The sequence below is a fragment of the Solenopsis invicta genome, chromosome 12, assembly GCF_016802725.1.
Source record: "Solenopsis invicta isolate M01_SB chromosome 12, UNIL_Sinv_3.0, whole genome shotgun sequence".
Taxonomy (NCBI): Eukaryota; Metazoa; Arthropoda; class Insecta; order Hymenoptera; family Formicidae; genus Solenopsis; species Solenopsis invicta.
Window position 1 is genome coordinate 17,682,378 of NC_052675.1, and position 27,458 is coordinate 17,709,835.

The 27,458-nt window shown below is 36.2% G+C and overlaps 2 protein-coding genes across 10 annotated transcripts; both read right to left on the bottom strand.

Annotated features, from left to right (window-relative positions):
* Nucleotides 1-331: 331 nt before the first annotated feature.
* LOC105195960 (phosphatidylinositol 3,4,5-trisphosphate 3-phosphatase and dual-specificity protein phosphatase PTEN) lies at nucleotides 332-21,310 on the bottom strand. 9 transcript variants are annotated; one of them, XM_026133444.2, is made up of 10 exons: nucleotides 20,900-21,304; nucleotides 19,245-19,786; nucleotides 18,908-19,124; nucleotides 18,588-18,717; nucleotides 18,227-18,505; nucleotides 17,995-18,140; nucleotides 17,608-17,771; nucleotides 17,249-17,530; nucleotides 16,772-16,949; nucleotides 332-10,761 (listed from the first exon to the last, which is right to left on the bottom strand). In XM_026133444.2, the coding sequence occupies exons 2-10, from the start codon at nucleotides 19,419-19,421 to the stop codon at nucleotides 10,694-10,696; spliced, it is 1,641 nt and encodes a 546-aa protein (XP_025989229.1). In that variant the 5' UTR covers nucleotides 19,422-19,786; nucleotides 20,900-21,304; the 3' UTR covers nucleotides 332-10,693. The 9 variants fall into 9 exon arrangements, with proteins under 9 accessions (XP_025989229.1, XP_025989230.1, XP_011159913.1 ...); XM_026133445.2 differs by having other exon boundaries at nucleotides 332-3,600; nucleotides 20,900-21,302; XM_011161611.3 differs by having other exon boundaries at nucleotides 332-16,949; nucleotides 20,900-21,310.
* A 2,939-nt stretch (nucleotides 21,311-24,249) lies between these two features.
* LOC105195959 (ATPase family AAA domain-containing protein 1-B) lies at nucleotides 24,250-27,097 on the bottom strand. The gene is made up of 7 exons (XM_011161608.3): nucleotides 26,940-27,097; nucleotides 26,473-26,673; nucleotides 26,128-26,370; nucleotides 25,862-26,063; nucleotides 25,424-25,620; nucleotides 25,172-25,344; nucleotides 24,250-25,027 (listed from the first exon to the last, which is right to left on the bottom strand). The coding sequence occupies exons 2-7, from the start codon at nucleotides 26,626-26,628 to the stop codon at nucleotides 24,862-24,864; spliced, it is 1,137 nt and encodes a 378-aa protein (XP_011159910.1). The 5' UTR covers nucleotides 26,629-26,673; nucleotides 26,940-27,097; the 3' UTR covers nucleotides 24,250-24,861.
* Nucleotides 27,098-27,458: the final 361 nt, after the last annotated feature.

Genomic DNA, 27,458 nt, shown 5'->3' on the forward strand with positions numbered 1-27,458 from the left:
TCTTCCAGAAATTCGAAATCAATCATTCAACTTGATAAATTCAATGTAATAATTATTAAACTTGTTTATCTGTCAATATAAAATATTTATTTTTCGCTTAAAGAATAAGAGATTTTTTAAATCTATTTAAAATCATTCACGAAATTTTCCATTTATTCTGGAATATACTCTATAAGTAACATTCGACTAAAAATTTTAATTTCCAATTTAATTAAATTGAAGCTAAAAGTAATTAAAAATTGCATAATGGAAATAATGAATGGAAATAATGATCATGTAGGTTCTTGATATTGATACAGGGAGTGGGATAAAAAAATAAGAATAAAGCATATTGTTTTAATATCAAACTTACTGTTATTGCAAGGTACATTGTAAAAAACGCAATTTGTCATTTGAACGCATTATTACATGTAACTTAACTATCTGCGGATAGTATATATAGTATTGCCTCTATCTTTAAATCATTAACGATAAATCGGACTGCCAGAGTCGCAGCTTAAGAGAAGAGGGGGAACTGTTAAAATAAGACGCTAAAAAGATTGCGTAAAATCCAGATTTGATGAAATTTGAACTAGACCGCATCTAACTGCGTTATAAATCGCACTAGGAACAAACAAATACATATATATATAAAAAAATAAAACATATATTTCGTTGTTGTGTTGCGAAAGCGAGAAATTCCAATCGGATCTTACGAGTAGGGTAGATTAATGGATTAAATAATAGCAAAGAATTCAATCCTCGAGAGAGTAAAGAAAAGCGCGCGCTCCTCGTCAGTCGTTCAGAATATCACCGAGTTACGCGTTACAAAAGTAGAAAAGTTCTAAACAAAGAAATGAATATTATGACGTTCGTAATTATTATGGCATGCTTTCGAAGACTTTATCCTCTCATGTATTTTTATCTGTTTAAAATGTTTAAATTCTTCTGTCGTAGCTCGGGTGAAATAAATGCTTTCCGCATAAAGCAACACTTCATATTGGACATGATTTATTCCAAAGATACGAATCGCTGCTACCCACACAGATGATAACGGAAATTTTCAGGCGTCACTGCCGCGTGCGTATGTTTAACGAGAAAGTCAAAATGATTCGTACTTAGATCGATATGCGATAAACTTCTAATTTCTTTTTCTTTTTTAAACATAAAACCTGTCCTTTGTTAACATGATTCATCAAACGTACACTCTCTGATAGTCGTCCATCAAAAAATTAACGCCGCGCTCGTTCAGAAAGGCAGAGAAAGGTAATTAATTTTCTATTTAAATCTGAGATCAAGTCACGCATTTTGTACTCTATAGGCTGAGTCAAGTAATTAATTTATAACATATACCATAAATATATAAAGCTCTTAAAATTAAGATCGCCGTCGCGGCAAAGAAGAAAGAAATACGCAAACTTACAAAGTAGTTTTATTGGTCCCAGTAAAGCTTCCGGTAAGTGAAAAATGAAATCTATCTGAGGAGACAAAGAATTCCGCAACGTCCGTACAAATGTATTGTTTTTTTTCGCGTTAAGCGCGTGTATAGCAAATATAAATATACTTCTTTTTTTAATTTAATATAAAGAGCGGATTCTATTGACAATGTCACAAAGAACGTATCTGCGTGCCGGGGGTACACGATGTACTCGTAAAATTGTTAGCGACAAAACTTAAGCTCCTATTGCGGAATATATGCGAGATATCGATTTATTCTACTACAACAGAAGGTATCGCTTTTTTCTTTTTCTTTTCCATTTTTTCCCTTTTTTATTTAATTAAATGCTAAATGCGCGCGAAAGTAAATCAAAACGACGTTTACTTGTTTATTGCTTATCCTTAGCAATCTAAATGTAAAAAATCGTTTATTCGTAACTTCTCAGCTATGGTGGATCTTACGTACCTATTCTCTCGTAACGCGTCCTTAAACGCAACGCTTTATTCTCTAACTTTCTCGTCGTGAATCCTCCTTCTAACCGATGGCATAATACAAAAGATCGGAATAGAGTATTAAAAACCCTGGTACAACATGATCATAAATAAAATACATAAACGATCCAATTAATAATAATAATAATAATAATAGATAACAAACTCTATTTTTTACTTAGAAACGATTGTATTTCGATGCTAAACACCAATTGCATACGTCAACAATCAGTCATTATATTTTTTTCTCTCATTTTCTCATCACTTCAACACGATTAAATTAAAAATAGATGACCACAATAGACAATTGAACGAATTAACTGTAGCGTGCATTTTCATCGAACAATTATCGAAACATCATATTGATAATTGATATCCTGCTTTATCGGCAATAAAAAAAAAGAACGAAAGTTATTGTACAGGTTAAATCAACGAATTTCGTAACAAAAAAAAATAAGGCGAACTTAAAGTAGTAATAATATCAGCGCGCGAATACACAATGTTTGCGACAAATCGGATATCTACGTCGTCGAAATGAATCGTCCATCACGTCGAAGAGACACCAGAAAAGAAAAGAAACGCTTGCGTACGTATATCATAACGAATAAAATACATCGGGAAAGATAATAAATAAATTATTCGCGTAAGAGTTGCGAACATCGTTATTGCTCTCCTCGGAGAATGAATAAATAAATAAAAAAAAAGAGAGAAATTCTCGATTTACATCTCATGTATGCGCGTCACACACGACAGCGCGTATTTTAGGGATTCTTCGTACTTGAGCGTACGCGGGGAAGTACTTCGTACCCGGGACTCTCAATCGACTTGTATGCGAAATCGATCCATTTCCGACAGCAAAACGCGAGACCGAAACGAAAATGTTTACGAATATTCTTTTTTTTTTTTTAATAAAAAAATCTCGTTAGCACTATGTGAACACATACACAGCTTTTGTACAGAAGAAACTAAGCGCCTCTCTATGTAGCAAATTCAAAATACGTTCTTAAAAGTTACTTCCTTTTAAAACTGTTATTTTGGATTTATTACTTCATCTTAATTTTGTTTTCACACATGATAATAAAAACTTTTCCAGAAGATAATTTTTATAATTTTCGTAAAAGGATCTCGATTTACTTGCAGCCAAAATAAGGATTCCTCTACTTGATGCAGCGACCATTGGACTTCGATCCGAATAATATCGCGATTCGATGATAATTCATAAATACATTTGCATTTATACAAAATCATTTATGCGCTATCTAATAATAGATCGTCGCGATTCATACTGGAGAATCTCTCGGCGACAATGGAAATTGAAAAAAGAACTGGCGCTTTATTTCTTTTATATAAAAGCCGTGTATTGATGACGCGCACGATGCGACACACGACAATGCGTTAAATTAATTAATTCTAAATGATAACGTAACTCTTTTCTTTCGTGAAGCATCAGCGTGTGTGTACCAAGAAGTTTTTGTGGGGCGGGGGATGGCGGGCAGGGTGTGTATGCATGCGTGGTGTGGCAGGCACGGGATGGCGATGGTGGTCGTTTCATCTATTCGCACACACAATTCGATTCGGTAATCAAGCGGTGCGAGGTTTTCAGCGGTCAGAGGTTGATCGTCACAGGGTTTAGCCCCAATCGGCCCCGCCATCATCAGTCAAGTCTCAACAGTCACAAATATGTCGACTCCCCTGCAAGCAGACCTATCGTCAGTCGTGGAGAAAGGCGCGGTGTCGAGAAGAGATATTCGTAAAATTTCTGGGTCAACCAACAGCTACAGGTATTTGGGCGGGTGGGCAGGAGGGAACCGTGCGAACTAATGCCGATTATGAAGAAGCGAGGACAAGCGAAAAAAAAGAGAGAAAAAAGATAAACGGATCTTTTTACACGCATATTTATGTTCGAGGATGTAAAAAAAAAGCTCGTATTATATTTCTCCGTTTCCCAAATCTCAACGCATTTTTCCAAATTCACCTCGTACTTTGTTTCGCTTAACAGATATTTAAATTGCAATGACGCTCCATTGGATAAAAATATTATTTCGGTAACTTTTAACATGTGAAAATGACAAGTAGTAATATATTGCGCACACGTCGCTTTGTTCCCTTTTTGCATCGAAAATCACAAGTCTAAAATACATATTCAATTCCAGAAATAAGTAAATGTCAAAGGCCAATAAAACGTGCAAAATTAGATTATATTTGATATTTGATAATTTAATAAAATTGTGTATTTAACACAACATCAAATTTATGGAATGACGTTTCGATTTTAACAGTTCTCCTTAGTCAATGCAAAAATATAATATAAAATTATCGTGCACTTCTTATTAAATGAACGTTTTAATAAAATAATTTTACATTATATTTATGTATTGACTAAGGAAAAATATGAAAATCGAAACGTTTCATATGTTTTATTCGAACTTTGCGCGATATCTCCGCTCGTAGGGCACGTAGAGGAAATATGAGACACTTTTATCATAATGCAAATCCAAACTATCGATCGATCCTACTCTAACTTGATCGGTTCAGTCGTTATTGAGATCCGATAAACTCAGGTGCGTGTACGGCGCGTTTACTTAACGTGACACTACCGTGTCTCTTGTATCAAACGTATAATTTTATTAAAATAACTTTTAATTTTTGCTCGTTACATTGGCCTTTTGCAGTCACTTACATGTTAATTTTCATAAAAGCTACTTAATATTTTTATCCAAGTTCAAAGTGGGTTGTACGGATAAAATCTTGTCAATTACAAATCCAGTGCTCTCGCACAGTAGCCACACGATATTCCATCTTACCAGATAAAACGAATAGAGTAAAATGCGTCGAGTTCGAGGAAAATTTACGAAAAAAAAAAAAAACAAAGATTTCATTATGCATTTTATCCGTATAAAATATGAATTTTTCGATGGAACTTGTTTGCTCTTGAACTTACCCTGGCGAACGCAACACGAAGCTGATTGCGAAAAGAAAATGTAACAAGATCTTACATTACTCACTCTTAGACTCGTAAGTTCGAGAGACACGCTCTTGAAGTGGATTATACAATTAGTTTATTTCGCAATAATGATAAGAGGTTTAATCAGATGCCTTTATTACATTCATTGCAGTGTTCGATCCGACAACTAATAAATATTAGTGTCAATGCTTGCGGTCGCAATGGGGTTGTTAAGGCAGGAATATCAATACAAGTTATATCGAACATGTTTTCTCGGACAAAGGACAGGCTTATATAGACGCAGACAGACATATACATATATCCGTAAACATGATAAAATATAACTCTAGAGTTTTGTGCGCGCGCTTTAATCTCTTTATAAATTCTGGAAATGATCAACGGTATAAATTTGCAGCTTTCGATTACAAGTATTCCTTCGTAATTGTATTGTACAATATCTACTTGTCGGAGAAAGTAAAGTCGGAGGAGAGATGCGGCTCGTTTCGAAAGAACACGAACAGGGGATATTCTTACACAAACTGCATCGTGTAACATTTATTTGTCAGTAACTAACGTATGTATATATTCACAATTTTATGACAAAATTTTACTCTCGTCGACACCGAGACTGGTGCGATATAAAAAATCGGCGAAGTAAACGTACTTTATTATCGGATCGCTCCGCGCGCTCTAAATCGATCTCTAATCCATATTTTGTTTCATTCTAAATGATAAGTGACGAGTAATCGCGCGTAATCGTTAATCAATATTTCGTATATAATATAATATGAGATCCTATATTTATACGCATCGAGAGAGGTACGGCATACATACCTGCATCCAATTTAACAATAAGGAGAAAGTACAAAAATACGTTTATCGCGTAGATGTAAAAGACGACCGAATGTCGATTATACGCGTTCGTGTAACAAAATGTACGAAAAAGATTTCGTCCGTCGCGTTTGTTAACTGTTATCCGGGGCGATCCAGAAAAATGGGAGATTAGGAAAATAAATGTGTTCTCTAAAAAAAGAGCGACCATTTCAAATGTGAATAAACAGATTCTCATAAAAAAAAAAATTCCATAAAGAAACATTAATATTTTTCATATAGTTTCTAAAATTATATGACGCTGCATAAATTAGTGTTTTAATGAATAAAAAATTCACACGAACATTTTTTCTAGAATTCTGAAAATTAAATTTGTTCATCTACGCTAACAAGTTGCAATAGGAAATCTCCGATCAAATTTTCAAACTGATTCGCTCAAAAATATATCTCTATTATATTATCCATTTTCTGGATCGTCTTAATGTAGGTCGTGAATCGATAATAAAGGTAACTTTATGGTAATAATAAAGTTCTACGCGCAATAGAATAACAGAAACCGATCGTTGATACGCGGCCGCGTATGAAATTCATGTACACACTGTTTTAGATAAAATCGGCCCTAAAATCGTCGATGTTAAAAATAAGCTTTTCGCGTCGCTTTTATCGCGACTCGCACGTGTATACCGATCAGCGGGAGGAAAAATTCGGTTCGGGGATTTTCCTCGCTTTCCGCGAGAGTTTTCGAGTTCGCTCTTTAGATTCACTTAAACGCAACAATCACTGATACGCAGGCATATAGCAAGGTAATCGGAACGCTCATTTCTCATTTTTTTTCTCACACGCACTTTTGTACAACGAAATTTATTTGTTATGGCGAAAGAACGGCTTCGTTGATTCTCTCCTCGTCGGCTTCGCTACAGATGGCAAACAGGGGAGATGTTCCAATTCTCATTTACTCCCTCCTTGTGTTTCGCATGAAAGTGTGTGTGTGTGTGTGTGTGTGTGTGTATGTGAATCCTTTTCAAATCCAAATGTCTCTTTTTCGATTAATAAATGATAATGATCGATCGGTGTGGGTGGTTTCTTAGAAGCTATATTTGAGTATTTCTGAACGTGTTGAAAGAATGTCGAGGACAAAACTCGAACGGTTTTAAGAAGACAAGAAAATTTTTTCGAAATTTTTTTCGTCCGAATAATATCAGAAATATGAGTTTGACTTAGATAAGATTATAGGCGTTTATGAGACAATATAAAAAGAAAAAAAAATTAATATTTGCGACAATATTCTATTACTGTCGCAAATATTAATTTTTATTCTGATGGTTATGCAAAAAAAAAACTTTTGCCCTGGATATTTCCCTTCGTATCTTCAAAAGCAAAGTATGCGTGTATTACGTTTCTGATGGACTACTTTGTTATAATTGTACTCGGCTAAATCGAAGCTTTTGATTTACAGCTTTTATGCTACGTGTAGGAACATTGACGTCATCATTTTACGGAAGTGGCTGCTTCAAGGAAAAGGCCGAAAACCTTTGAAATTAATTAGCGAAAGATCCAGGTCAGTGGAAGTTTGCTGATACTTATCGGGTGTATGTTATTATATGATTATCAATACCCTTATAAAGTCCAGTAACATTTTGATGAATTGATCAATGCAAATATTGATCAATTAATTAATCATCGCTCGACAATGAAAACAGAATGATCAATATCACGATTATTTAGATGCAGAAGAAATATAATCTGTTTAAGAATACATTTCCAAGTTGCGATAACACTGGCTATCCCAGTTTTCAAATATCGCTGCAGTCAAAATTTGAAATCGTATAAATAATTTTGAAACATGATCGATCTACCACCATAAATCTAACAGATTAACATAACAAGAAAAAAGTTAAATTCCGCCGTAATCACTTTTCTGTCAATTCACATATTTATAAAAGAAGAAGAGTATAAAATATCTTATGACAAAACTTTCACTAAGTTAATTATTTAAAGAGCATCTTCCCTGACGATAGCAACGAGATTTATTAATCGAAAAAGTCAACTGTTGCCGAGCATTTGCCGATTGCGTTCGCCCGCGAACGATGTGTCTCTCGGAGATTATGCAACTCGCGGCTTCTAAATGTATACGAAGCTGGAGAGAGATGTGTGTGTGTGTGTGTGTGTGTGTGTGCGTGTGCGTGTGTGTGTGTGTGTTTGTGTGTATATATAAATGAGAGATGCCAGATATATCTCACACACACGCACACACACACGCACACACACACACACACACAATTCTCAGAAGACTTTATTAAAGTCAGCATTCGTAAAGAGATGCAGTGACATATTTTTTTTTTTCTGAGACATGGCAGGTGGTTTCGCAGTATTTCGTAGTACGTTAGAACGTAGTCCTAACTACACGCGCGTTACTAGAGTGCTCTATCGATGCAACACAAGATTAATGCAACAGACCAAGGACAACGAATCGCACCGGAAAGAAGTTCAGGATGTCGAGTCGGCGTAAGCTCTCTGTATGAACATATTATACGCGCAAGGACGTCCACGAAGGATCCAACGATGGGAAGTCCTTGCACGTATCTACATACTTATCAAGCACTTTCGTATGCTGAAATAGTGCTGAATATTAAGTGGAAAGAATATTTGAAGGATAATGAATATATATATATATATATTTTTTTTTCTTTTTGTACACTCTTGCGCACGACGAATCCGTGCTATAAATTTACGTCGAAAGGATATCGCACACAAGATGAGGAATTTGAAAATCGATCACCTTTTATCCTTCTATACAACAGTCGAAAGGTATCAAGTAAAATAATGTGCCTTTTTATCATTTCGTGAAATATTAGATAGATCAGGATAATCTTAAAAATATCGCGATCTCTTTCAACTACAAGTTTCTTGGCAAACTTAGAACGTCTTGTTTAGCATGAATCAAAATATTATTGAGATGTTAAAAAAGAGAACCAATCGCGACCAATTGATCCAACGATAAAATTATTTCTCGGCTGATTTTGAAGGAACATCATTTTACTTTATTCTTAAACATTTTTATTGAACAAAGAACTCTCTCTCTCTCGAGCCTAAATTCGCCGGAGCGGATCACAAACGAAGTGCGACGAATCTGGAGCGTCCAGCGTCAACGAAAATCAAAGAAGATTCTCGATCTCCTAAACGCGCGTTATATACCAGTCAATATTGAGCTCTATCAGCACAACAAATCCCCTGCGAATCTTGCTCGATTGTTGCAAGCGTACGAACCGCGAGAGACTCGCAAGGATATATAATACGGATGAGAATCTCTCTCAGCGAAGAAATCACGATGGCGATTTGCATTCCATACAATATTCTCTCTAGACGTTATTATTATTGACTTACGATATTTATATTCTTATGAAAATATTCGTTTTTTTACAGCATTATTTTCTCATTTTCTTTTCTTCCATCTCAGTCCATATATAGTTCATTATAAACATGGATTTCCGCTACGCCATATATGTATATATAGCCCGTTCATTTGTTTTCGACCGTACTTCCTCTACCTAACAGACACAATGTTTCTATTTCTGTCGTCGTTTTGAAATTTGGCTGTATACTTGTTCTTTTGTTTTCTTTTTACCTAAGAAAAATCATTATTAATCACAGGTTCGCAAGCGGAAAAAGTGAAGGATAAATTAGAAAGTACGTATAAAGTTAAATGTATTGAGCTTGGAAGTTCTCTATTCTCGCAGTTTTTGCTTCGTTCGACAAGTGATATACGAAGTAGGGCAGCTTCGCGAAGTATTCCTTCGAATATTTCAACGCTTAGAGAAGTCCATAGTATTCTTTTTTCGTTTCGCATTCGGACGAAAATAGAACGAATACGCGTCCGTCACCGAATTAGTCCAAGAATTTACAAGCTCACTTGTGACAAATGTAAGAATCGCATGTTTAGCGTTGAAAGCTCCATTTCAGACAAGTTTCGCCAATTTCCTAAGCTTTTGCATGCATAGACAATTTTCGACACAATTCGGCGAGTCTACCGCGTCGTTCTCCAAGTTCTCTAAAATTTGTAATCGGATTAGTTAGAAAATAAAACGTTGTCGAAGAAAATTAATTAAAATATTCAAGAGTGCAAATTATATGTAGAAATAATTGAAATTAATCCATCAAAATTAACAAAAGAGCTGTGCATGTTTACGCATATTTTTAAAATAAATATTTGAGATAAACAATATATGTAAAATACTTTGTTTTTCTTACGTGAGACGTTTTATAATTTTATTATAATATATTTTCCTACTTTTTTTTTCATCAGAAATTTTCCGGATAAACGAGAACGGATGCTCGTTCGAACATGACAAAAATTCTCTATGTGTCCAATTGCCATATGAAAAAAAAATAAATAAATATGCCATGCAGAATGAAGTGAACTCAACGGTAACGCTTACGAGAAAACAAAAAGAGAGATGGAAAGAGTCCAAGTAAAATGTGCTTAATATAAACAGTACATTGTTAGTAAATCTGTGAATACGTTAATTTTGATTAGGTTCTTACGGATAATAAATACTTTCGTCCCAATCACTCGACCCTCTTCTCGCGCTCATTTTCTCTCCCATTCTCTCTCTCTATTCCTCACATCCATTCATAACAATAATCATTCGCAAACCTAATCTCTACGCTTCTCTGTCGCGTGTGTAAATGGTGTAAAATCATCATCGTCGACGTCGAATCGTAACGGCAAGAAAGCGATTAGTCTCGATATATATCTTTTTTTTTTCTTTTCCTTCTTTATGTAGAAAAAAATCACATTGGCTTGTTCTGTCTGGCCCTAGAAAGGATACTAACTCAAGTACAAAAGCTTAAACGTAAACGTGGAGTTCTTCCGACGCGGTAAAATGTTTCGTTAAACGCGTCCGCGTCCGTGTGTGAATGTACGTGTCTGTGTGTTATGTATGTGTATGTCTGAAAATTTATTAAATATTAATGAAGTCGAAGGATGATTAGGGGTGATTGGCGATGGGCTCACAAAAGATCTATCATCCCTCCATCCGACAGAAGACGGTACCGGCCGACGCGCTGGTCCAAGTCCACTAAGGGTGAACAGACACAGAGACACAATCGGTCAGTCAATGATCACAATGGCTTATTTTAGCGATTTTTACATATAAAGAACGATGGTAGAGGGCAAAGTGCTTCTTCCACTCTGATCTCATCTGATTCTTTCACTCAGATTGGAAAGCGAGACACATCGAAATTCTGTTATTAAAAAAAACTCGAGATTTATCTCTCGGATACACGAGAGTATACTGAAAAAACTGAACGGTGCGATAATTCTGTGAATTATGTGCGGATTGACAAAGAAAAATTATGTCCGTCAAATTGACTCGTCACTCCTACCCTCACCTTCACTTTGAGAAATATTATCTTGTCCTTAAAAAAAAAAAAAAAATCATGAACGACATGATAATACACTGATAATACGTAACAAAGACTGATGATGTACATTCCGACGGCATGCAATAAACATATGCAGAGCAACAATGATGCAAAAATCGAGAACAATGCAGTGTTGAGACACAAAATATTTCTGTTTTACGAAAAAAACATTTGTTTTGTACAATATGATAATGATTGTGTTCTAATTACTAATATAAGATGTAAACGATATAAGAATACGTGAGCATGTATAGAGCACTTGAAAGAAGACTGCCACGATTTTAGATAAACAAATTTTCTAGAGAATTGGAGAGAATTTATGAAATAGCACACACAATGCAATTTCTTGTCATGTTAAATTTTTCAATTCGATGTGAAAACTTTTAAATCGTAATAATCCGTAGAAAAATAAAAATTTTTCGAAGTTATGTTTAAAAACCGAGTCTTCCCTACAGCAGTCTTCTTTCAGGATTGCGGCATGGATCGAGATATCTTTCTACTAGATATAAAAGCGGATGAACATTTAGTGCAATAAATGGAACGCAAGCCTTTATGGGTTTTAATCTAATGTATCCGACTTCAAATAATATATTGTAATACACTTCGGTCTTCTCAACAGGGGCGCCAGGGATTGGAGGGCATCAAGCATTGAGAATATAATTGCAATTACGGATGTCGCAAACGCTACACGATCCTTTCGAAGAAGAAAGAGAAAGAGAAATGGTTGAAAATGTAAAGAAAAAACATTGGAGATAGGATTGAAAAAAGTAACATGTATGTTTCTCTACAGAAATAGGCGCTGCAAATAGAAAATGTTACAAAATGTATAGTACTACGTACTCGTGTATATATATATATATATATATATATATATATATATATATATATATATATATATATATATATATATATATATATCTTATCCTTAAAAATATCGAATTACAGAAGTACATTCGTAAACATAGTAGTACATTCGTAAACATAATAGTACTTTGAAAAATCGTTAACATCTCAATTATGTTAAGTAATAATTATAAAGACGTTCTCGCGAAACGTGATTGATTGGAGAATAGCAACATATGTATATGTATATGTATCAAGTGTGTGTGTTTGTGTATCTGTAGTAGCAATAGCGTTCTAGTATAATAACACATTAATAGTACTAATAATAATGATATAACAACGATACTAATAATGATAATATATAAGTATACGAATAGTATCACAAAATAATTATTATACAATTAAAACAGACGTATCTTGCTTATACAGATCTTACACATGTCTCAAACATTGTAACAATATTTTCAAATAGTCGCAATTATATAAATTATTTACATGCAACGAGAATGATACGAGAAAACGGAGTTTAAAACAAAATTAAAAAAAAAACGAAGAAAGGGGGCGGGAAAACGTACGAGGTTTCAGTGTACGTTTATTCGTTCGCGATATCGAAAGAAGGTATGAAAGAATGAGGAAATGAATTGCTTCTTCGTCAACGTCATAATACATTCGACATCCCATGCTTTTCAGAAGGTCCAAATACAAATCTCAATGCTACGACTACAAAATGTTGAGAAAAATCAAAGAGGGACTCGTCAAAGCTGTTTACGCGTTTAAAGGCCTTGTAAAAAATGTTTCAGACCTAGCTAAACAACGTTCACCTACGAAGTCTTCGTGTAATTTGAAATCAGTTTTTCCTCGCCCAAGATTTAAAAAAATGCGACATCATTTTTTGTCACGCAAGTTTTAAATTTCCAATATTAAATATATTTGTAACTGGTCCCCAACTTACAAATCTGGTTAAAGTCTATTTAAAAATAATAAATAAAGTTTTACGATTCGTATACACCTTTGAAGTTTGACTCCGAGTGGATCTCCATCTTTTTTTTTTGTAGAGGAAAAATTGACTTCAAATTAATGACGTGAAAGAAACTATAGACAGGAAATGAACTTGCTAAGTCTAGCACACTCAGTATGCTACACTGAATTAATTTGTCAAAATTATAGTCCTTAGAAGAATAACATCGATATAGTTAATCGGCTACGTATTTACAAAATTGTGCGATGAACACTTAATTCTAGCTTCGGGGGGTGTGGGGGGGGGGGAAGATACACCTCTCCGAAAAATTTACTCGCGATCACACCTCGCGAATTTCTGGCCGTTTGACAAACTAATTCACCTATTTTTCACGAGCACGGACACAGAAAACACCCGTGAAAATCTTTATCGTTATTTATATCGTACTTTTATTTAAACGAACGATTTTATATGTAATATTATGTAATAAATATAATTCTGTTTACTATACATTTAGAGACACAGCGGAGCGCGTATCCACGGGGGTATATGGAACGCGTTCCATTTTTTTTTACTAACTATTAGAAATAATCATCTTATTAAAATCATGAAAAAAACATGTTAAGCCCTTCTCACTCTTTTTTTTATTTCTCACTTTTTTTCTTTCTTTTCCTTTGAGACTTGTAATAAAGCGTATTTCAAGTATCATTAAATAATTCCGACTCCGTGCGAAAGGTAAAACACGCGATTACTATGTCGTATCGTAAGGCCTAGCCTTGTATAAAAAAAAAAGAATAATCTGCTAACGTAATACTAACAATGCTAGAGCATATTACCGCGATGATCGAATTACAATTACCAATATCTACAATGATTCCATCTAGTTGATATAACGAAAGAAGAATCGTAGATCTCGATAGTTAATTACGTAATAACTACACGTACGACCCCGAAGCTAGTTGTATGTTTGTGTATGTATATGTGTGTGTATGTATGTATGTACTCAATCGTCTAATAATTTACGTTTCTTCATATTTTATACATATATTCTACGCAACGATAGTCACGTACGTATCTTAATCTAAGATCGTAATCATCTTTCTATGCAATAAAAAAAGAGCAATAACCGACAGAAAGACAATCGCGATTTTAAATCTACACTTTCAGATTCTCCTTTTTTTTCTCTCTTTTTTTTCCACGCTGCCTGCAATTCCGTCCCGTGTTTTTCTTCCTCGCATCTACAGTCCGAGCTCTCGTCTGAGAGTCATATTGTTGCGAACCGAGTACAAAAATCGCCATTTAATAATCAGCAGCACCCGCGGCTTACTTTAATCCCTCACGACGTATATAAAGGCTGATTTCTACATATTTGTACTTCCACGACGTCGATAAACGGATAAACGAAAGTTTCCCTGCGGATGCTAGCTATGCCCGCGTGTCGAAAGAAACTCTCGGTGAAATATCAGTTTTAACACCGCTTCTTAAAACTGTATTTTACCGTCGTTCTCTCACCGCTACCTCGCTCCTCTCTGTTTTTTCATCCCGCAATCATCCCAACGGCAAATAAATTGTACGTACTACGATTACTTCGATGGAATAACTGTCTTTCAGATTGTACATAAACCCGACGAATTTTCTATTACATTGGTCAAATGTAGTTACATTTGTAAATCTTTCTGTAACAAACTCACGATATCTTCCTACATATCTTCTTCGTACATTATACATACATACATACAGGATATATATATACATATATACGCACATATGTGTATGTATTTATGCATGTATGAATGCATTCATATATGTATGTACATGTGTATATATGTTCGTATATGTGCATCGTGTATAGATACATGTATGTATGTATATGTGTATTATGTTATAAAATCACAAGACGAACGAGCAACATTATTTCTTACGAAGAATGAAAATTAGAGTGCTTCGACGCGCGAATGAGATGTGTACGGAAACGCGAGCTCAAAATTGTTCGTGTTCAGAAGATATCCAAAAATTTCAGATACCGCACAGCCTAACCATCTACCGCGTTCTTCTATGTTTTTCTTCTTTTTCCTTTCTATGCCTGTTCACACATTTTGTGGAAAGTTCAATGTAAACTCGCGATTGTTCTTTATTTATTCAACTCTGCAACTCGACGCGCTCACGAGGTTCCTTCTAATAATTGTATCTATTTCATATTTCTGATTTTCCTTTTTCCGTCCGACTTACCGCAAAAGAGAAATACAATTGAAATTTCGAGCTTTAAACCGGAAAAAAACGCCGCCAATTAAATCCGTTAAATTGTACAGATATTTCCGCTCTTAATTAAAATGTGGATGTATTAAACAAATATTAAAGAAAAGGACAAGAGAAAACGTAATCTCCGTCAAGTGCCACGCTGCTTCGCGATTTCATACGTAAAAAATAGAAAAAATTATACCTTTCCCTTTTTATTATCGCGTAATAGGCACTAATATTGGCTATTCTGCGATTACTGGATATATCACTGGTTTATTCGAAAGAATTTTGTTGGACGGATAAAATCGATTGTGCGCAAATATACGCGTGATTTCAATAAAAATACATGGATTGTTTAAAAATAAATAAATAAATAAAACCTTTGTTTGAACAGAGTAAATTTCACGTAGACGCATTTTAAATTGCAGAATGTTATTGAAATTTAATTTGTGCGTGATTCTGTATCAATTTTTCTCGTTTCTGGTATTTGAAATAATACGCGAGTTGAGGTACAATTTTGTTTGAAAGAAGAAAAACTGGAAGAGAAAGATCCACCGTCAGTTTTCGCGGTACAAAGTTTTTTTTATTGATCGACCTATATCGATATTTGGATTACAACTGTCAATACCAATTCACTTCGGTTTTCTTTACTCATGGTAATTGTCCTATGCTATTTTAAGAGCCTTTTAACACAGGTAAGTGCCTATCCCATTTGCAAACATTTTAATGGTATGAAAAACTTCGAAAAAAAATGACACGAATCGTAGCAGAAGCAGAATACGCTTCTTTTCAGATTGCGTTAAAATTTTTTCATATTGAAGTAACGAAGGTTGGGCTGTTGTCATAAATATCCGAAAGTGCATCTTGTTAAAATCATATTACACCGGTGTTACTTCTCGGTCTCTATGTAGCGAACCAATTAATTTACTCAAATGATTTAATTCAAAACTCTTGGTGCATTTTTACGATAATAACTACTTCGCTATCGAGCATTATATGTGAAGAATCGATCAACAGTAAACAGTATTGTAATTAGTAAGACATGACTTGTCAATACGGAAAAAATAAAGCTCATGGTCCCACGACATAATAAAGAAAAAGTAAAAGAAAGAGAAAAAGAGAAAGAGAGAAAACGGAACGACTGTGCAAAAACGAAAGCAACGTAACGAGCGGAGGTTACTGCAAAAATGTCGTACAACGGATTACTCCGGATTCTAATCGTCGCTTTACGCGTATTAAGCCGTCCAATGCGCGTCCGCAAAGGAAAAAAAAACAAAAAAAGAAAAAAAGCAGGACGCGCACGTTACGACTTCGCGAAATGTGCGATTTCGTGAGAACGCGAAACGCGTTACAGTGCGAGGCCGACCGTTCTTAAGTACCGAAAGCTCGTTCGTTAAGCTACTACGTGTCGAGAGTGGCCGAGCGCGCGAACGGAGCGGAGGAACGTTTCGCGTTCGCACCGGAGACACCCTGCCTGTTACTGTTCCGGTTCTTGTCGCCACGCGACAGCAGACCCTTGGCGGTCTCCTTGAGACTGCATCGCGGACGCAGACTGCTAACGTGTGTACGGCTACTGCTGTGTGTAAGAGGGTGGTGGTTCACCACCAGGGATGCAGAGGACTCACCGGATTCCCAACCGTCCTCGTCACCAGTGGTGTCACACTCGCTGCTGTCCGCCTCGCTCGACTCGCTTGGCGTCTCCTGCCCGCCCATCCCCAGCTGCACACCATCACCACTTCTGTTCGTCGTCGCTGGCACAGCTGGCGATATGTTCCCGCTCACGCTATGCATAAATAGGCTCACCTACAATTAAAAAATAATTGCGTATAATCGAACATGTTTCAGGCTTGAAATCTTATTCGAATTTAAGACTGCGGTATCTGTTTTGATACAAATACGAAGAATTTCAATATTCGAAATTGAGACATTTATTGTATATGCTGTTGTATGCTTGCTGCTAGAACTTTTGATTCAAGTTATAATTGAAAAAATACTTGGTGCTAATCGTGTAATACTAGACGACATCCGGTGCATACACGTACTACGTTTGCTACATTTCTTTTTACAATTACATTTTGTATGCAAACATAAAGAAAACTAACTTTAAAATCCGGACTATATAGTTTATGATTTTTATCCTTGTGTGCATTGTCCAATCCCGATTTGTCTATCCGTAAAACCAGAGTAGGCGGCATGGGACCGAGGCTCGCCAACGATCCAGTTCTAGGTTTCACATGTGACATAACCATCGGCAATTCCATGGCCGTGCCGTCGCAACTAAATGCCCTCGCCGATCTTTCAACATGTAATTCACCATTGTCACACTCGGAATTCGTTTTCTCACGGACGAAAAATGTGTTGAACCAAAAATGAAACATCTTCTCCTGGAAATTGCAATAAAATACGATTCGTTAGTCTATCATGCCAAATAAATTGATACAAATATCGCACAGATATGTACCTTTCGTTTCATTTTTGGCCTGTAGTTGTAGAACTCCACCCGTATATCTCCCGTTATAGCGACGGTGTGTTGTAATGGGATGCATATAGTAGACGTACCTTTCCGAACTTCATAATCGTCAGAAAATATCCTTTTGTTTGATTCCGAGATTACAAAATGCAGACCTGAAAACACAATATACAAAGCACGCATTTTACATAAGCTATAAAACAAACGATCAGAAATAGCTACATTTATAGTGCAAATGGAAATCGCAAAGAAGAATATTACGAAATCAAAGAAAATCAAGAAAGATGCGTTTTATTTCTTGCATTAATAAAAAAATATAAATATCAAATGTCAATAATCTGTATAATAATCTATATAACTTTTACACAAGTTACTTACAGCCTTGACCTCCATTGAAAATAGGAGCCGGATCCAGTTGTATTTTACGTAGTAATAGTGTCACTGGTGCATAACTGACACCCTGTTGGAGAAGGGTAGCATAATAGTCCACATATCTTCTCTGCGATGGTATCGTTACGCCTTTCCTGAATTACAATACCAAATATGCATATAATTCTCAGCCATCGAGACATTGTTATGCGATAAATCCTCAAGATCTTATAGTACTTACCTATCGTGAGTCCGTTTAGTTCCATAATAATTAAGGGCTTCCGTGGCAGTGGGAAACTGTTTGCTGTGAAGTAGATAGCAGCATACCATCACACCCGTTCGACCTTTGCCCGCCTTGCAGTGAACTGCTGCAACGTTTTCCTTATCTTGGGACAGCCACGACTGCACGTCCTCGCAGAAAGGCTTAATCTGCTCCAACTTTGGTGGATTATGATCATCAAATGCGTAAGTAGCCACCCTTTGTTTAAATTTTTTGCAGTCGTACGATCTTTCGGAACACCTAAAACGTTATCGTAATATTGTGCCATTTGTCGCGAAAGAAATATTTTAATGACATTAGTTAATCTTTCTAAAGAACTTACAAATTGTAAATTTTATAATGGTCTTTATGTTTCGATTCCAGCAGCTTAACAACGTCATCAATGTGATTTCTATACACTCCTTCCAGCTTCTCAGCAGGAAAACCCATAGCTATTAGATTCGTTTTTATATCTAATGACACTCATTAAGGAATTTATTTCAGCATTAGTTTTTTATCATATTAGAATACTAGAATGTGTTGTGCATACTTTGTAAAACATTAATAAATATAAATACCAAGTATTCACAATGTATAGTGTTCTAATATTGAATTATTTCTAATTATTTAGTGTGCATATGCAAAATAATCAGACAAGGATACATGTGAGATCAAGATTAAAACCATCTTCGGTGAAACGTTTACGGCGTTTGCTAACAAGCCCCTTTATGGGATTAGTCATTTTCATGTTGCTGATAGTATTGGCCATACTCGGCTGGCTTTGTCTTAACTCTCCTGCCTCAATTTCAATCGAATCACCCTCCGCCACCTCCTCAGGAATCTCTTCTTCTGTCTTTTGATTCTCAAAGGTTCTTTTAACCTGTTACAAAGATTACAAATAAAAGAACATATCAGTAAATCATAAACTCAATTATAATTCATCTTAATAGCATGCATTTATCTGACAAATTTAAACACAAATGTGAGATCTGTCTCTTACCTGAGGCTTGTGAGCTTGTGAAGCGTCACATGAGCCCAGTTCTGGTCTTCTTTGTTCCTCCAGACAAACATGGAGAGGGGTTACGGAGGCCGAGATATGCTCAGAGATTTTACTGTTCAACCTGCCGCTGGTGGGTCTCCTGCAGGAAAAGCATATACCCATCAATTCCCAGAACATGTGTTCCTCTACTTAGGCATTGTTTTCATCGAGCATGTCCTATTTCTCCACCGTGAAGCTCGGTGCTGGTTCTTGATCGGACACGGACAGTCATTTTATGATGACATATTATCACCATCACCTTCACAGTCCGGTGTAATATCACGGAACACACACAGGGAAACTCCACAGAAAGCGATGGTACGGCCTTTGAGGAGAAGCTGTCCACGCGGTTGTGATGGCAGAGGACATAGAATATAAGGAATGCACACCATACACTCTTTCACAGGCGTAACTGCACAACTACCACTAAAGACACTGGCCTCCAGATTGTTGCATTGTCCACCGCGGATTTCCTTATCTCTGGTCCGCTCAGACAGACATCCCTGCTTCAAAAATCACAAAGATCACGATCATCATCGTCAACTCATTAAGCAGAGAAGAGAGAGAGAAAGAGAGACATTTTACAAGAGAGTTCTACCTATGTCTCGAAGAAGATTAAAAGGTTCGGCGAAAACGGGAAGGATCACGGAAGTAGCGAGTGGATCGTTCGGGGGTGTAGGTCGCGACTCGCATCGCCCTCGTCGCCTCGTTACCTTATCGCGCGATGCGAGCCCGCTGCCGCCCCCCTCTCGTCGCGATTCCAGTGTCCGCGTTCGACCTAAACGTGCGCGAATGTAGATCGTGCCGATAGACCCTCTCTGCCGAGAGGGGATCTATCGGCACAATCCGCGTTCGACCTAAACGTGCCTCTGCCGAGAGGGGATCTATCGGCACAATCTGCATTCGCGCGCGTTTAGGTCGAACGCGGACACTGGAATCGCGACGAGGGGGGGAGGCGACAGAGGGCTCGCATCGCGCGATAAGGTAACGGGGCGACGAGGGCGATGCGAGTCGCGCGCGCGACTCGGTGGCTCCTCGGGGTCTCCGTCGCGTTCGCGATCGAGCCGATCGATGCGATGCTGTACGACGGGGATGCCGATGGGGCATGACGATGCGACGACGAGGACGTCACGTCGCATCTTCCGCGTTCACTTCGTCGTGTCACTTACCCAGACTGTGGACGACGACGGAGGCTCGCGAGGAGCCGCGGATGAGACGGTAACGAGACGAACAGCGAGACAGAGTTTTGGAGGTTAAGCGCGCTCGCACTCTACGAAAGAGAGAGAGGCAGAGAGAGGAGCGGTCCTCTCGCTCCCTCTTGCGTGCGCTCGGCGGCGGCGACGGCGGCGCGTTCGTCTCTCGCGATTGATGGAAACTGAAGTTTCATAGCTTGGAGTCGTTCGCGACCTCGTGCACCGTCTCGCGGACACGTTGCACGTTACCTGTGCCGCGGATGAGGCAGATCGAGAGATGAAGGATCCGCGCACGATGACGGACTCGGCGCCGAATTGAAGCCGAGTCGAGCGGCTGACACAACGCTCGCACTGCTCGCTCTCTTTCTATCTCTTTCTCTCTCTCTTCCCCTTCCTCCCTCGCTCGCTCACTCACTCACTCACTCTTTCTTTCCCCCGTGCGGACGGTCGGACGACGACGATCGCCGTCACTCTCGAGTACGTTACCCGGGGGTTGCACCGCGGCGGAACGGCGGTGTATTACCGGCACCTCGCTTCGCGGCAGCGTCGCCGACGGCACGTAGTACGCTCGACACGCGTCGTTAACGTTAACGCCATGACAGCGTGTGTGCGTATGTGTGTATGTGTGTGTGTGTGTGCGCCTTTTCTCCACTCTCTCGCCTCTCGACCCCCGCAGGCGTCCACGATCTCCTCTCCCGTTTCGTTTCGTTCCGTTTCGTTTCGTTTCGTTCCGTGGCGCACGCATGCACGCACGCACGGTCGCACGCACCGCGCAAGTACGTATGACTATGTATGTGTGTATGTATATGTGTCGTACGCTCTCGCTCACGACTCAACTCGCTTCGCCGCGCCGTCGCGGCTCGTTCTCGTTCGCGTTTCTCGTTCGGCGCGCGCGCTCCGGTCGCGTCACCGAGAGCGAATCGCGGGATCTTTCAGCATTGGGTGGAGGAGAGCAGGAGGCGCACAGGAGAAGCCGAACGCGTCGCTCGTGCGTCCTCGGTTCTCCTCATCCCGCTGCCGCCGCGAGCGCACTTTGCAGCGGGTCGTTCTCTTTCTTTATCCGAACCTCGTCAACCTCGTCGCGAGAAGCGAGTCTGTCCAGGCAGCATCCGGGATGATTTCTTATTTACACGTGTACAAATGTTTCTATATTCTATCTAATAAAATAAATAAAAATTAAAAAAAATTATAAACTATGATCTCGATTCAATTTACTCCTTGTCCTAAAAATTAGATTAAAGGTAAATCAAATTTAACCCTGAAGTATTATTCATATTTTTTTTTTATATTACTCGCTCTTATCTCTAAGTGAAAATTCAAAATCAAGAATTTTTTGCACTTTTTTTCAATTTTACAAGTTTTAAGATGTTAAAATAATTAACGCTTTTAATGTAAACAAAATCTTATTAAATGTTATATTTTAAACTATTAAAATTTCAGTTTTGATAGTTATAAAACTAACAAAAACTGCACTAAACTTATATTAACACTTGGGTGAAAATTCACCCACAGTAGCTACTACAGTGTTAAAGTTAATTTATATCAGAACAGACAATGACATATGACCTAGGTGAAAAATTTTCTCAGAATTTTTTATATAATTTTTCGCAATTTGACGCAAAGGTATTCTCGTACTTTCATTTCTGCAATTTTTTTAATTTTTATCATTTATTTATTATTATTTTGTTGGTTTTGTTTTCAAATTACAGTTCAATATACTTGGGAGATATTAGGAAATCACAAAGTTTAAAGCGTCCCGCTGTGATCCTTTATTGTGCGGCGTCTCCTAAGTGAGACATGCTTTAGCTACTTACCTACCTACCTATCAGTAGGTATTTATTAATGTGGTCACACTTAACTAAAAGAAACGTTCTAAGTGACAGGGTTCTTTTCTTTGTATGAAATCGGATAATTATCCCTTTTTGAGACAGGACATCATCCTCTCACCTTTCTTGCCTTTTTCTACCTGAACCGAACGACTTTCAATGTACAGAATGAATCGTTTTATTCTTTCCTTCAGTCCTCTCTTGCGTGTTTGCGGATGTTTTCAGAATCAAGAACTCGAGCAATGAGGCGAATGGAAGCTTGTTCTCTCTCACGTCCTTGTACAATTTGATCATAGAAGACATCTCTTACTTGTTGAATCAACTTTTTATATTTCTTCTATTTTTTTTTCCTTAAAAGGACGAAAAAAGACCGTTCTCCTTTTAGGTGCATCTCTTATATATATTTTTTCTTTTTTTTTCTCCTTGTTTTTATTCTCAAGGCTGAAAGTTCAAAAATATCTTAATTGCTTTTTCAGTTTCCCTATAATTTTGAAGAATAAGGGAAAGAAAATGATGATCTGCATGATCACATTCTTTCCAAAAAAAAAACGCTTGAAAGAAGGTGTTTCGTCCTTTGACCACACATCTATAATCCCTTTCCTACTCTCGACCTTTTATACCCTATACTTTTTTATACCCTATACTTTTTTTACATTTTTTAATGCAATTTGTGATGTTGGATGTAATATGCAACATTTCTATATTTCTTTATTTTTTCAATCGTGCGGATTTGATCTAGTTCTCGAAAAGTTCATCAGGAAATAGATATTAAAGCGTTTTCCTTAAATCGAATTTATTTTTTAGTATAACGTACATGTGTTACATTTCTTTAAATTGTGCGCAATCTGATTTTTGTTGTATTTGGTTTCAGAAGATTTTTGCAAAAGTGTAAATGTTCTTTGCATTTACAATGTTTATTTCTTTTTTTAACGTTTCAGTTTCTTTCCTATATAATATTTTATAATCTCTCTAAAATAAAATCAGGAGATCAATTATGTATCACATAAAATGAGTGAAAATTACAAAAGTAAGCAAATCACTAGATTTTGATCAATGAAGTTATAAATATTTTAATAAATTTACTCATTTCCGTAATTTTCATCAAGTCATAATACACATAACTTCCTGATCTTATTTCAAAGTGAGGCAATATACTAGCATTGAATATTGAGTTAAATTTGAAATTTTCATATCTTATCAAGATCCATATTACATTCTATAATGCATTCTATTATATATACCTTTCTTTACATATATTTACAAGTGTGGAATTAAATAGCACATAAACATTGCCACGGATATTAGAATTTGCATTTTGTAATCGGTTAAAGGTTCATTTCTGTTAATTTGAGATTGGAAGGCAAAGTAAAAATATATATTGTATGTATATATGTATATACATATTATATACATATATGTAATATATACATATACAATATAATACTGAAACGTAATTGTAGTTATCATAAAATTATAATATATTGAAATTTTTGATATTTCAGTAAAAATTGTCAGTAAAAAAAAAAAACAAATTATATTTGTGTATGTTGTGTATATGTGAATTTGTATGTATGAGTATATATGTATATACATACACTTGTAAAATTTCCTAATTTTCTTTTTAACATTTTTCTATAAAATATAAAACTCATTAATAATATCAATCTATTCAAATAACTAAATACTATAAATGTAAACAATAATTTAATATCCATAATTCGCAAAATTATACCTTTTTACATTTTTTAGTTACATAAAAAAATAACTGACAATAGAACTAAAAAAATTAAATTAATTTGTTATATAACAGAATATACAGAAAAAAATGCATATTTGTATGTGCCATTTAAAAAGCGTAATATATATAATAATAACACATGTAAAAGCGTATTGTATGAAAAAACCTCATGTAATTAAGGTTCATCAAAATTTGTTTCAAAATCAATATTTTTGCAACGCTGCGATTATGAATCGGAAATTCTTTTTCACTTTTTTGCATAATTTAATACTTTGTTATACATTTAATTACATACACAAATTTTGGACATGCCTATTAGCTTTAATTATATTTTTATATTTGTTATAAAAAAATTATATTTTAAAGTTTTTTAATTTTTAATTTTGAAAAAACTATGTTATTTAGGCGACAACAAATTATACTTTCTGCAAAAAGAATTAAATGAGATCAAATAAAAATTTTTATGTAATAGAATTAAATGACACTCATGCCATTGGTTTTATCATCAAACGCGTGATACATGTCTAGAAGGAAACTCTTATTTCGCCTTATTGTAAAATTTTCTTCTATGTCTTTTACTATGGAATTATAAACTTCGCTCGCGATGATTCTATTTGCCCTATTTCAACATTATATATCTTCATACAAATTTTAAACGTTCACGACAAGGAAACCACTTTCAACAGTATTGAAGATTATAGTTTCATGATGAAGCAGAATATCACTGTCATCGTTGCCGTAACATCTATGTAACACACAAAGAATTGTCAAAAAAAAAACAGTCACACAGACAGCGACTAACACATGATAAATTTCTTTCCTTAATCTAGATCCAGCTGTCTTGTGCTAAGCGTTCCCGTGTGTAGTTTCGATGTTCTCATCTTTCTGAACGATTTGAGTAAGTCCTCCATCGTGATGGGCCGCACGGTATCGTGAAATTCTTCGTCATATTCATCGTCTGTGTTATTTTCGTATTTGAGACCGTCGCTATGAATTAAACAGATATTATAGAAACTGCTACAACTTCAACTTTGGAATTTACAAAGCTCTGGACTGTGCAGTATACAATGCAATACTCAATTTTCTTATTATGAAGCGTTTCATTATGCTCAATAAGCGATGCATACGTACTGTGAATATAAATAATCTCTAATACGATATATAGATGCGTTCCGACAGAGTTCTTGTAAATCAGATCCAGAGAAGCCTTCCGTATGCTTTGCTAATGTTGCAATTTCTACATTGTCTGCGGTTGGCTCGTTTTTTAGTATTAACTGCAAAACTTTTAATCGCTGCTGCTCATTCTAGAATGAGATATATTGACATTATATTCCATTATGTATTAATAATTATGTACAATTTAAAATCGCATAATGTATTTACTGGCAATCCAACATGGAATGTCGCTGGCATACGACGTAGAATTGCTTTATCTAAATCTTGTGGCCTGTTAGTGGCTCCCATTATAATCACAGTACAATCAGGATCGGTTATCAAACCGTCCCATAGCGACATAAATTGGGCCTTCATCATTGCCGTGGCTTCGTGATCCTGTGAATTACGCGATCTCAAAAACGAATCTGTTAAAATTAACAAAACATGTTAGGACAAAAAATTTTATTTATTACAAATAAATTTATTGTATTAAATTGTATATATTAATGGTATATGATAAATTATATTATAAATTACATCAAAAATATTAAGCTGTAGATAAAATTCTTTCCAAAAAAATAGAAAAAATAAAGGTTTCTCCCCAAAGTGATACAAAAATTCTAAAATAAAAAACTAAATGCAGAAAACTTATTCTTAGTGATATACCTATTTCATCAATGAAAATAATGCAGGGCTGCAGTTTCACTGCCAATGAGAAAACAGCGGCGGCCAGCTTTTGACTTTCCCCATACCATTTGTCAGTCAAGATGCTCACATCTAGATTTATGAAGCGAGTCTTCGCTTCCCGAGCGGTGGCCTTGGCGATCATGGTCTTGCCGCAACCTGGTGGACCATATAGTAATACTCCCTAAAAGTAACAAGCACAAGGCACATTTAAAATATGATTTCTCACCAAGAAACTTGTATAGTACCTTGGGTGCTTGAGTTAATTGCGAATCTTCAAATAATTCCTTTTTCTGTATAGGCAGAATAACTGTCTCCTTGAGTTCTTGAATGACATTGTCCAGACCAGCAATGCTGCTCCATGATACTTTGATATCATTTGGATCTACTAGATGATTAGCTATTATCATTTCATAATCTGTCAATTGGTTCATGTCAAAGGATCGTGCATATCTGTCACTTTCTGCCAATTTACGTAATTGCTCCTGAGCCTAAAATTTGTACAAATCATCAGTTAGATTTAAAGCTTTATTTGCAAAACAAAAACAATTCATGACTTCAAAATTTGTTTAAAAAGATGTATGACTTCATACTTTCTTTTTGGCTCTTTGCTTGGTACTCCTAGTAGGATCGAGCTGACTGATTAGCCATCTCATACTGAAAAAGCCGATTGCTGCAACGCACGTTAATCTTGCTAATAGCATCAGCACCTCTTGCCGTGTGAGGCCAGCGCTCGCTGCCATGTTCATAGTTTCACTATGAAACTCTGGTTGTAAAACTCAATGCTATTTGTGCTGAAACGTTCAACATGGTTACCCTTGGCAAAAAGGCACAAATAAATATAGGAAATACAACAGTTATAAGATTGTTAGTAAAAACTGAGACTGCGTACTAGAATAAACAATTTTAAAAAAAGCAGCTTTATAAAAATAAGCTTGAAACTTGAAGTCTGAAAGAAGCTAAAGCTTAGTCAGTGACTATTCATAATCTCATCACATTAGGGAGAGATCACAAAAGTCTAAAGCTGATGTAACAGCAGTGATTTACCCACAATAATTACCGAATAGTTATTGGCCTGCCACGCGCCGAGGATCACTTCGCTGTGTATTCCAAAGCAACTTAACCTATTCGGGACTCACGATTTCGCTGAGCGAAGAAAGTGGACAGCTTGTAGGTTAGAGCGGAACGCGAGAAAGGAGGGAACATGCGCGGTGATGCGCGGTGCGATGCATTGCACACAAAATGTTCGTGTAGTTAGGATGAAAAGTAGAGCATCCGCAGGAAAATGCAAACAAAACCAATAGAAAGATAAACCAGAGACTTCGACTAAACTTGATTAATATTAATTAATTCTATCGGTATAATTATTGCTTACACTCTCACAATTTTCAGATATAAACGAGCGACAAATATAAACGACGAAAAGTTTTTGTAATTTGATGGAAAAAAGTAAAATTAGGTATTAAAATTATTTTATCGGAATTTTCATTTTCCACTCAACAACGTAATTATTATATAACATTCGTTATATAACAATTACATTGAGTGGAAAATTTATAACTATTATAACATCTGTATT